At 40.2% G+C, this 12,068-nt stretch overlaps 2 protein-coding genes across 5 annotated transcripts in view; one reads left to right on the plus strand and one right to left on the minus strand.

The window, feature by feature from the left end:
• Positions 1-2,161, plus strand: part of HTR4 (5-hydroxytryptamine receptor 4) — a 98,466-nt gene extending 96,305 nt beyond the window's left edge. Inside the window, exon 6 of the mRNA XM_033181567.1 lies at positions 1,650-2,161. Coding sequence (XP_033037458.1) covers positions 1,650-1,737 — 88 coding nt within the window. The 3' untranslated portion in view covers positions 1,738-2,161. The remainder of the gene's footprint in view (positions 1-1,649) is intronic.
• Positions 2,162-9,978: 7,817 nt separating this feature from the next.
• The window catches only part of FBXO38 (F-box protein 38), a 59,674-nt gene continuing 57,584 nt past the window's right edge, over positions 9,979-12,068 (minus strand). For all 4 annotated transcript variants that reach the window (XM_033180721.1, XM_033180720.1, XM_033180719.1 and 1 more), the window contains 2 exons: positions 11,579-11,692; positions 9,979-10,837 (listed from right to left, as the gene is read on the minus strand). In XM_033180721.1, the coding sequence (XP_033036612.1) occupies positions 10,659-10,837; positions 11,579-11,692 (293 nt within the window). In that variant the 3' untranslated portion in view covers positions 9,979-10,658. The remainder of the gene's footprint in view (positions 10,838-11,578; positions 11,693-12,068) is intronic.

Genomic DNA, 12,068 nt, shown 5'->3' on the forward strand with positions numbered 1-12,068 from the left:
TATGCAAGACATGGTTTGGAGGCTGAGTGTCTAGCTGGGACTCTAGCTTCCCTAAGGTCTTGCATATCTCACTGAGACCTTTCCTGGCCACCCTAGTTAATAGTGGCTGATCTGGCCCTTTCTATCTCCTTTCCCATTTTATCCTTAACACGGACCTATCTGGCTAGTAGTAGCCAATGCTTTGGTTCTGTATGTCACATCCGCTTGGCTCAGCTCTCTCTCAACAGCAGCTGTGGTGGATGGTTCTGTGAAAGCTCAGACTCAAGTTCTTCACTGAGGCCCTGCTCTTCAATTAACACCTGCTTCTAGCCAGCTAAAGGGACTAGTTATTCTAGATTAGGGTTTCTCAGTCCTGGCACTGTTGACATTTTGGGCCAGATACTACTTTGTTGTGGGAGGCTGTGCTATGTATTGTACAACATTGATCAGCATCCTCGGTCCCTACCCACTAGGTGCCAGCAGCACTACCTCTTCAGTGACAAACAAAAACGCTTCCAAAATGGACCCTGAGGAAGAACTATTTTTCTAGACTTATACCTAGTCCATGGGCTATGTGAGAGCCAGTGAAGCACATGGGTATTGGCATGAGCTAGAGTGGGTTTGATTGGATGTATCTTCATGTATGACCTATATTCCCGTGGGCATCACTAAACTTGACTATGCGTCATTTTGCTCACCAGTAAAATGAAAATGATACTATCTCATAGGGCTGTTAGGGGTATTAAATCAAGTAATTTATGGAGAGGGCTTAGTACAAACCAACTGGTCAATACAAATCAATAATAAATTTTTGTAATTCAAAGCAAAGCATCAATATAAATCGTGAGAAGCAACCACCAAGTTGTTTTGTTAACATATGATGCCAAATAGCTGACCAGTATTTGTTTGTTTGTCCACCTGAAAGTGCTTGACACTGGCCTCAGAGAAATGAGTGGTGATCATGCTTCTAAAATCTGTAGAAATTTCATAGGAATGGCTGCCAGATGCTGGAATCTGGGTAACTGATGCTGAGACTCTCCTGCAATTGAGATGCATTTAAAGGCAATTAAGTTATTGAGTGCTATTGTGTGACACTGCAGAAAAATAATAAACACTTGTCAAGTAGTAAATTTCACCATGACGCTTAGAGTCAACTTGCTATTTGATTCATCTAATTGATTTACTGTTCCAAATGGCACCAAAAGGAATCAAAGTAACAAATACAGTTACATTGTATTTCAGGCTCTGAGTGGTTTATTCAACTCAGTCAGCAGTCAGAACCCAAAACTATCTCCTAGATAGGACGTAAGCATATTGAGGTATAGCCTGAGGTGGTACATAGGGTTCATTCTGATAAGTGACACAGAACCCCAGGCTTTGTTAGCAGTAAGAAATCTGGGTTCTTGTACCAGCTCTGCCACTTACCCCGTGTGTACTCCTAGGCCTGTCATTTCCTCCAGGACAGTTTCTGCACTTTTAATATGAGCAATCTGGGTGCAGTTCCTTTGGTTTTCTATCTCTATGAAGCATCACCCCACCCCCACTCCCACTTCACCATATCCTCAGAAGTATGCAAAGAAAGGAAGTCAAGAGTAGAAGGAGTGCTCTTGACTTTGGTGCAGTTGAAGTATGCCTGTTGAATTCTCATGCCTTCTTTCCTTCCTTTCTAGGTACACCGTTCTGCACAGTGGACATCATCAGGAACTTGAGAAATTGCCCATACACAATGATCCAGAATCCTTGGAATCATGCTTCTGACTGAGGACATGGCTCACAACTCAGCCATTCATTCCCATTCATGTTTGCATGAACAGGTCACCCTGGCATCACTCCTGATCCTCATCACCACCAGTGAGGCACAAGGCAGTAGGGGCTGAGAGCCCAGAGGAGGTATATGGAGGACAGTGTTGGGCAGGGGGGACCTGAGGCCAGAGCATCGAGGATCTAGAGTTGTGAAGGAACTTCAGGCATCGTCAGATTCAGTCTCCCACACAAAGCAGGAATAGCATCTTCCATTGCATCCCTGAAAGTTGATCAATCTATGCTTATACACCTCCAGGGACAGGAGCTCACTACCTCCTAATTCAGGCCCTTTTATTTTGGAGAAGCTCTAATTATAAGGAATTTCTTTTCTTTCTTGGAACACAAACCTGCTGCTCCAACTTCCATGCAGTTAGCCCCCACTTACCCCTGAGAGACCTTAAATACTGGAAGAGAGTAATCTGTCACCGTGCCTGTCAGTCTTTTTTATAAACTGAACATTTCCAATTTCCTCTCCATTGTGGCCATCTTCTTCGGGACATGCTTTGGTGGGTGAATTAATCATGGTTCTTCTGATAAAGTTAGGTTGATATCAATGCCAAGATGTCTATCTAGAAGCATTGACATAGTGACAAGTGAAGCGTCAAGATTTTTGGCTTATAGCCATGAATATTTTCCTTCTTCTCCTCCTTGGGAATAGGTTTTGGAGATTCCACTTAGGTTTTGGCTTCAGAGCCATTACTAAAAGGCATCTTTGCAGCTTTTCTGATGTGCGTGTGTGCATGCACACATGTGTGTAAGTTTAAAGTTGACATTTTCTTATTGGCATATTGATGTTGAGGTCATTAGGAATTCATTTCATTTCTATGGCAATGGGAAAGGGATCTTACTTCTTTCCAGAGAATGTTGATTGAGGATGACCTTATAACCCAGAGTCTGGGAGGGAAACTGACTTTTTTTCACCCTTTATCAGCATCTCATCCTCTCGAAATACCTATGCAGATGCTTCTCTTTCTCAGTCAAAGCAATCACCATCTTCCTTCATCTTGAGGTAAATTATATACTCAGTTTGAGGGTATGAGGGCAATTTTTTTAAAGCGGCCTTTCTTTTGGCTGCTTAGCTGATTTTTTAAAACCCTATTGAAAGGATTTATTACTGGTCCTCCCTTAGTGAGACAAAGGTAACAGGGCATGTGGGCGATGTTGAGGTTCATATGTAACACGCTTCTGACTGAGGACATGCCAGGAGTTTAACAGCAAGATAAAGATGTGCCAGGAGTTTAAACCTGACAAGTTCTCTTTGCCCTTCTACTTGGTCTATTGATCCTTCTTCTTCCTAACTGATGTCAGATGCCACAACTGCCTCCTTAACCCTTATTTCTTCCATGAAGGTAGAAATCCATTTACCAGCCCTCTCTCTTCTTTCTATGACCAGGTATGGTGAGAAGGGATGGTCAGACACCACAGAGGAGACTAGGGTGATCACCCTTCTGCTTTTAACATTCAAGTCTCTCATCCCAGGAAAGTCCACGGTCCTGGGCAAACTAAGGAATGTTGGTCACCACACTGATGGGACTTCCCTGTGTTGATGATTAATACCCGTCTCTCCTCAGAGTGGATTCTCTTTCTTCTCTTTTGCATGGAAAAGGCAAAGATTACTGAATTTGGAAGTCCACAGTTCTCCTTTCTGAAAATGGTCTCTCCTCAACAACAAAGCATTTCTTAGGGAAGGACTGAAACGGGGATAATAAGAATCAGATAATAGTGCTTTGAGGCAGCTGGTAAACTTTTGTTTAATGCCACCTATGTTGACAGGATCTACTACTTAATACATACATGCATACACATATACACAACTACAGTAGGATTTCTTCCTTATGAAATGCTTCTCTTCCCAGGAGCTTAAAAAGTATATCTGCTTATGTAAAATATTATTTCTCAGTAGCAGGTCTTCCATATTAAATGGGAACTTGGATTCAATAGAGACACAAATATTATAACATAGGGAGGAAAAGGAGATCTTGCTATATCACGGGACTCTTCTTAACTCTCTAGATGTGCTTCTGTGGGTCAGCTCATGACTGGTGTCTGTAGAGGTCACAGGCACCCTGGACCAGCGAAAAGACAGCAATTGCAAGAACAGTACTCCTTGGCAATGTAAATCGCCAACATTGGTGATTTACAGGACAGGGCCAGACTTGTTCTGTGTGAGCAGTTGCTAGCCTTGCCTAGGAATCCACGTAATTTAGCATGTGTATGAAAGACTCAGAAGGAGAAGACTTAAAGCTTGTGCAAGGAAGGAGGAGACCTATACCTTGCCCTCTTCTCTAAGAAGGCCACCCTCTTCCAGGAAGCCTGCCGTGTCAAGAAGAGAAACATGTGGGGAAGAGGATGATGTGCTGCAGACATGTCTGCCAGATTGGCCTTGACAATCACTGGGGTTGATAAATGCTAGAATCAGAGTGTCCCATGTCTGGGAGAAAGGAATTTCACTGTTCATCCTCTCCACTTGACTCTCCAGGCTGCAAGACTCTTCAGCTCTGAAACTAGAGAGGGATGTACCATTCTAGCCTTCACCATTAACAGCTAGAAAGCAAAAGAAATAAAAACCAACTTCTTCAACCGGTACCCAAGTATGTGCTTGTAAAAAAACCTTTTCCTTCTGAGACTCCACCTTCTTGTCTCGCCAACATTTCCACTTCATGCTGCTAACTTGCTCAGTCCTGATGCAAATTGCCACCTAGCTGGGAGTGCGGAGTGGGCATGGGGTGGATGAGGGAGGGGACATAGGGAGGGACTGGGGAGTGGATATAACTACATTGCCTTTAATACTGTCTTCAAGCAAGAACAAAAATAATGTCTTCTTGGTGCTGTGCTGTCTACCCATTTATCTCTTTGGTATTGGATCTCTCTTTGGTGAGAGAACATTGTCACTCCTCTCTTTTTGTCTCTTCACTTTGCTGTGGTAAAAATTCTGTAACACCTAGTCTGGGAAGGAAAAAAAGACTAGTGCATTTACCTCTTCTAGCCAAAATTGTAATCTCTTTTCCATCTAATTTGGAAAACTGAGGCTGAATATTTGGCTTGAATTCAAACAATTCAGGAATGGATTTGAAGTCCTAAGTATGAACAATGTGTTGCCTTGGGCCTTACCCAAAGCTTAACTTTACTTGTCTCATCAACAAAATAGAGATAATTTCTGAGTTTGTAAGATTGTTGTGAGTGTTCCAACATGGGTCATCCAAGGGCCACTGTTAGGATTTTTACCAAATATGTGTTCTGTTCTGTTACCTACTTAATATCTTTATTTGAGTCCTTTCAAGTTTTCACTTACCTAAATTTATTTTTGAAGGAAACATTATAACAGTACTCAAAATAGAAAACAAGGGTATTGCGTTTTAATTAGATGCCAGTGATCAGAGTGCGTCCTCTGTTTCTGTGTTTAAAAGGGAGACAAGTGAGTGCTGGAGAGTTGTTAGAAATGCCCTACCTCTTGCATGGGGCTCTTTCAGTTAATTGGGAGGGTCAAAAGAGAATTTACAAAGAGGAGCTTCCAAACTTTACTAGTTATTGTGATTTAGCTACAAGCTGCATTCCACACTTTTGGAAACATGGAGAGAAAGGATAAGAAACTGCTTATATTTTAAACTACTGTTATAGTGGATTCAGATTAGGTTTCTCCTTCTTTACCTTTCCTTTCAGCTTGCCCCAGATCTATATCTTTGTTAATAAAAAAATAATAAAATAGCAACAAGAGAAACTGACATTTAATGAGCTTTTTTTTCTGCTAGGCATTGTGCTAAGTGTTTTATATGAATTATTTCATTTAATCCTTATGAAATCCTTACAAGATTAGTATGAAAATTACCTCCACTTTACAGCTCAGCAAACCTCAGCTGAGACATCTGATGACTAGCCCAAGGCAGCAGACCTGGGAAGTGTGGATTTGAAATGCAAACCCAGGCAGTCTTATTCGAAATAAGGCCCACAGTCCCAAGCATGTGCAACTGTGCTCATTATGGGGATGTATGTATTCCATCTTCACCTAGACACTGCTAGGAGAGCGCAATGAACAATGCTGCTTAAGAATTTTCCTCCCCACATCAGCCTGGGACCCGAAAAGGAACTCTGGACATGCCTATTCCAGTCTGAACCCTGCCACTCACTTGCTTTCTTGTTTTCCTTTGCTCTTGCTTCCACTCCCTGAGCCTCAACTTCCATCTTTAAACCATGGAAGATTCTGGTAAATGATTGATCAGCAGGAAAGGCCCTTCTGCAATGATGTTTATAGTCTGTCTAGTATTGAGCAACCTGGGATTACTGAGTAACCAGCAGTAGACTGTGAGAATAAGATATGTGAGTCAAAGAAAGCATCGGTCCTTTATATTCCAGGCCATCAGGGAGGCTGCTTATAGTAGGAGTGGCCCCTGCAGAAGGCGGTTCGCCTTCCCCACATTTCTTGGTTGGAACCTGGAACACTATTTGGATATGCTCCCATTGGTCTCAGTAAGCATCAGTCTACCATTGCAAGCTTTGTGCAGTTTCTCTGCACTTTTATAAGATCTCTAAGCCTCTCATAACAACATATAAAGAGGGATTGTTGACTTCATTTTATAGAAGAGAAAAGACTTTGTCAGGAAAGTAATTTGTCCAAGAACAAGAGCTGACATCAGGCTGAAGTCAAGACTGAAAACATTCAGATTTCTCAGTTCTAACAAAGTGCTTCCTTCTTCTTTATCTCATTTCTAAATATATAAATTATACATTTTTAGATTATATAAATTATAGGTTACACAAATGATGTATTTATGCAATCCATTTCCACTGTAAAAATTTCTTGTTATGTATTAATAGATACAACAAAATACCCCTTGACCCCAATTCAATCCTATTCCCATCTCCAGAAGTAAATGCTCTTTTCACTTGGCTTATGTAATTCAAGAACATTTTCTATGCACTTACATATGTATAAATGTACATATAAAACATATGGCTTTGTTTCTTATATGTAAATAAAATGATGTTGGTATATAATAATCTGCTACTTGCCTTTTCAATGGTGTACTCTAAACATCATTTCACAGTAACACATATAATTTTTTTAGCTGCTGCGTATGCATTTCATGCTATAGACATTGTATGGATTCCAGTGTTTCTTTTGCATTCTACCTGCCTCCCATGTGTAAATGGGGCATTTCCTGCATCAGAAAATCAGCCTGTTTTTCTGGGACTATGCTAACCATAGTTGGAGTGGTTTCAGTTTAAGTGGCAGCAGTAAGTTGCCTTGGCAGTTTCCCTATTAGGGCAGGCCCACTCTTATATGGGCCTCCTCTCATTATGAAGGACCAGGGAACTGCCCAAGTTGCACAGGCTTTGGACTCATCCCGCAGGACGTCATCCTTTGACGGCATCCTGCTCCCATCAATTCCTAGATGTGTGCTTTTGGGCAAGTTATGTAACCTCCTAAAACCTAGTTTTCTCACCAGTAAAGTAGGAACATATTGATCATACATTTAAAGTGTTATTGCAGGAGGTATGGAAAGCACTTAGTAATAATCACGCTTAAAAATGCTAGCTTTCATGCTGTCATGATTTCCTCTTTCTCAACAGCCTCACCAGTTCTGTTTCCTACCATCCTGGAATATGGTATGAGGAACAGGTTATGGAAAGACGAGTCCAGAAAACCCCCCCACGGCACCCGCCCTCCCCCACCCCCCGCAAACAAACAAAAAAACGAAACTTGGCTGGGCACGGTGGCTCATGCCTGTAATCCCATCACTTTGGGAAGCCGAGTGGGTGAATCACCTGAGGTCAGGAGTTTGAGACCAGCCTGGCCAACATGATGAAACCCCGTCTCTACTAAATATACAAAAATTAGTCTGGCATGGTGGCGGGTGCCTATAATCCCAGCTACTCCACAGGCTGAGGCAGGAGAATCGCTTGAACCAGGAGGCGGAGGTTGCAGTGAGCTGAGATCGTGCCACTGCACTCGAGCCTGGGTGACACTCAAACTTCTTTTTATAATAAATTATATTGGAAGCAACACTACCTCCACTGGCATCACACTGTCCAGTTTACTGGCAGCTCCTATTGGAAACTAACCACTGCCCTATGGGGTGGGTTGTTATATTATTAGTTGTTACCATTTGACAGAAGAGAAAACTGAGGCTCAAGGGTAGGGGTTCCCACCATCTCCAGCTCTCCCATCAGTTGAGGAAGTAAAAATCTGAACTCAGGTCTTTAGATTCTACATATGAAGTCCCTGTAAGAATTGTGGTACTAGCTATTATTTAGGGAGACTGTTAGACCTACACACCTGGCAATGAGACACAATTCTCTCACAGCTATTAAGTCATATATCATCCATGTAGTATTTTTAAAGCCTTTAAAAAGTGTGCCAGGCACAGAACTGCACCAACAGCTGGTGATATAATTAAATGAATGAATAGGATATCTCAGGTCTCTATGGCAGGTATGGCTAAACCATGGCCTGGGGGCCAAATCTGGTCTGTGAGCCTTCAGGATGGTGTTTTCCTTTAGTAAATGGCTGGGGAAAGAGTTACAATAGTAGTAGTTTGTGACATGTGAAAATTATGTGAAATTGAAATTTGTGTCCATAAAGTTTTATTGTAATACAGCCATGCCCATTCGTTTATATCATCTATGACTTTCACAATAGTTGTGCAGTTGCCACAGAGAATGTGGCCCGTTGAGCCTAAAATAGTTACTATATTTACTATCCCTAGACAGAGTTTGCTGACCCTTGCTGTGGAGCGATCACTCTCCAGCTCTTCGTATTATATATCTATTCACTGACTGACTATCGTAGTTGGCATCTTCCAGATTTTTTTTTGGTTGTTCCAGTCTTAGCATCTTTTGAATTATTGTAGCGCTGCCAGCTGTACTTCCACTGATCTAACAGTTTAAGTTAGGTTAGACAAAGACATGACTAAGCCAAAAATGACAAAGCAGTGGCCTCTTGTGGCTAATGTAAGCATTATTTAGATAATTTGGTTAACAGGTTACAGTGAAAACATAGATTGTCTTCGCTCAGGGTTGGGAATCCCAGATTATTTTGAAATATCTAGGATATTCTGTAATTTGTTTCCTGCCTCTTACCACAGTTGTAATCTGTATACTGAAACATACTTGTCTAATTATAAGTTAGCTGAGTTAAAAATAATGTAATAAGGAGACAATAGAATGAAGTACCTAATTGAATCACTCTTCCTAATGTAATGAGAATTTTTAGAGCCTGGGGAAAAAAGAGAACTTCAAGGATAGACACTGATTAACGTGGAATATTTTAGTGTTAGAAAAACTTGCTGGCATCCTTGTATTTCTATCATGAAAAACAGAGGCAGCCTAGCTGGAATGAGAAATTCGGATTACTGTCCTACTTAGCCTAAAAACACGTCCTAAACGTGGGTGAGCAATTTTCCCCCTTGGGTTTCAATTAAGACCTTCTAAATGAAGGGGCTGAACAATTCTCAAAGAAACTTTACGCCTTAGACCATAATTTCATGTCTGTTTAGAGAAAATTTATAAAAACTTTCCACAGGCCTTCAGTTTTAATTTGCTGAGGTCACTTGGCTGGCAAGTGACAAAGCCATGACTCAAATACAGGTGTTTAAGCTTTTGCTGACAACCCTTGCTTGACACTGTAATACTATGTATATCATTGCCTTATCAGCGCAATTAATTCCTCACCTTGAAAGGGGAGAAAGACCACCTCCTGATGACCAGAATTTTGGAAAATTCTGCTGTTCCCAGTATTGTCTTAAAGAGCTCTGCCTGTAATCCTAGTACTTTGGGAGGCCGAGGCAGGCGGATCACTTGAGGTCAGGAGTTCCAGACCAGCCTGGCCAACATGGTGAAACCCTGCCTTTACTAAAAATACCAAAAATTAGCTAGGCATAGTGGTGGGCGCCTAAAATCCCAGCTACTCAGGAGGCTGAGAGAGGAGCATCACTTGAACCCGGGAGGCAGTTGCAGTGAGTCGAGATCGTGCCATTGCACTCCAGCCTGGGCAACAAGAGTGAAACTCCATCTCAAAAAAAACCAAACCAAAACAAACGAACAAAAAAAGTTCTGTGAGTTGAACATCTTGTTTCAGAGATCAGAAATTGGATTACACTGGAATCTTACTTAGATACAACTCTATATATATACACTGCTTTTCTGAGCAGTATTTGCTACTCTTCTTTAAAACGAGGGATTCAGGTCCAAGGCAAGAGAAAAGTTTTTAATAAACTTTTATTTTATATTTAAGATAAAGCATATACACAATTCAATGTGGAAATAAATTACTAGAAATACTTTGGAAACCTTTCCATTTCCCTCTCAAACTCACTTTTTTTTAAGCTCATAAGTCTTTTTACTTGATTTTAAGAAACATGGCAACTATAATACTAAGAAAGAACTACAGCTTTGTACAGAAACATATATAACCTTGTCTGACTATAAGGTTTAGTTGGTGTTTTAGTAACAACAAAAAAGCACACAAGACAAACACTCTTCAACGGGTTTACTCAAACAGCTTCGCTCAAGAAAAAGGCACAGATTTAAAGGGATGACAATAATCATTAAGAATGAAGTAAATGGAGACTCAGTCAAAAAATGATACTTTATGAATTAAGAAAAACAAAAGTCTTTCAAATGATCTGTCTTCATTAAAATGAATTTTTAAATTAAATTGTATAAACATATGATATAAAGTTGGTACTTTAGGAAGCGTCTTTGTATATTTTTTATGTACAAATCTTTGTATACAATTTCGATGTTCCTTATACATTCCCTACATAGCAGACTGAGCCAGGACCTCCCAACCGCATGCCTCAAGTCCCTGTGCAGCACTCTGGCAGCTGGATGGTCCTATTTGCTTTCTGACAAAATAGCTGGAAAGGAGGAGGGACCAATTAAATGTAGTCATCTTCAACTGGCTCTCCATTGACATCACAATAGTGGATAAAAATTGCCACTACTCGCTGAAATACACCCTTCTTCATCTGACGCATCTCTGAAATTTCCTCTCCTATTGTTTCCATACAGATGTCTGCAGACAGCTGTCCTTTCCTTCTAGGAGCATAGATAGTGCCTTTGAAATTAGAAATAAAAGGAGAGATACATATGATAATCAGAATCATTTGGAAAATCACTGATCAGCTGGTCCATAGGATATTCCCATATACTGCACTATAATGTAACTGATGTATGAATAGCTCAAGGAATGGGTCACCACCAGTTTGTTCTTATGTTTGATGCCTAAGACAGCATACATGCTTAAAGTCTCAAGGTAAAAATACTATACCAAAGGTCATCAAAGGTAAGTCAGACACGTGTACATGTAGTTCATAAAATCCATTTCCTTATAAAGTATTTTTTTAAAACTTTGGTTAACAATAAATATTCAAGTACGCTACCACTTAGAGAAACTACATTCAAAAATTTCTCCCAAATTTCTACACCTAAATTATAAGTTTCCACACAATAAGCAGCTCATAACTAGCAGGAGAATAATACAATTGGAACAATTTTGAAACAATATAGGTGAAGAATTATTCAATAAATAATAAGATTATAAATACTGAAGTAATACAAAGATCTTGTAGGAAAATTTGTCCAAAGGAATCCTTTCTACCAGCCTTTATATATCCCTAGTAAGTCCACTGAACATCTGTTGTACAAATAAAGAACTGCTTTGAAGTGAGTAAATAAACATTTATACGGGAAACCATTTAACACTGCACTACTCCTAACTCACAAAAAGATATTAAGTATGTAACACAGTAGGCTATACTTAAACTAGAGAATAGATGTCAAGTCAGGTCATAATTACTTTCTTCATCATCTTCAAAGTCGTATCGAGCAAAGCTGTTGGGCTCTGCTGCTCGTAATGACCTCAGCCAAGGGAAGTCAGAAATCATGGAATATGGAGCTCCATCCACAACACCTAAAAGAAGATAAATGTAATATTGCTAACTGGCGTGGAAGTGCTGATAGAGCCAAATTCTGCAGTATTTTGTAAGCAGAATGTAAAATACAAAATAAAGAGAGTGAGTCAGGTGTCATCAAATCATTTCCAGCTATCAAACTACAGTAATTTGTAATTTTTATGTTTTATGTTTCACCACTGGTTCTGATTGTCCTAGAAATAGTAAAGACTCATACAGGCAAAGCAATATTCATCTGGCTCCCACTTCTTGCAGGTATTGAAATCATCCATGTTTTGAAGAACTGTAAGACTCCCATTCATATCTTCCCTAAGGCATGTCTGGTGATCTAGTTAATAGCTATTTAACTTTTCCTTTTTTAAAAAAGTGTAATTC

This window comes from Trachypithecus francoisi, unplaced genomic scaffold (assembly GCF_009764315.1).
Source record: "Trachypithecus francoisi isolate TF-2019V2 unplaced genomic scaffold, Tfra_2.0 Lachesis_group2, whole genome shotgun sequence".
In the NCBI taxonomy this organism is placed as follows: domain Eukaryota; kingdom Metazoa; phylum Chordata; class Mammalia; order Primates; family Cercopithecidae; genus Trachypithecus; species Trachypithecus francoisi.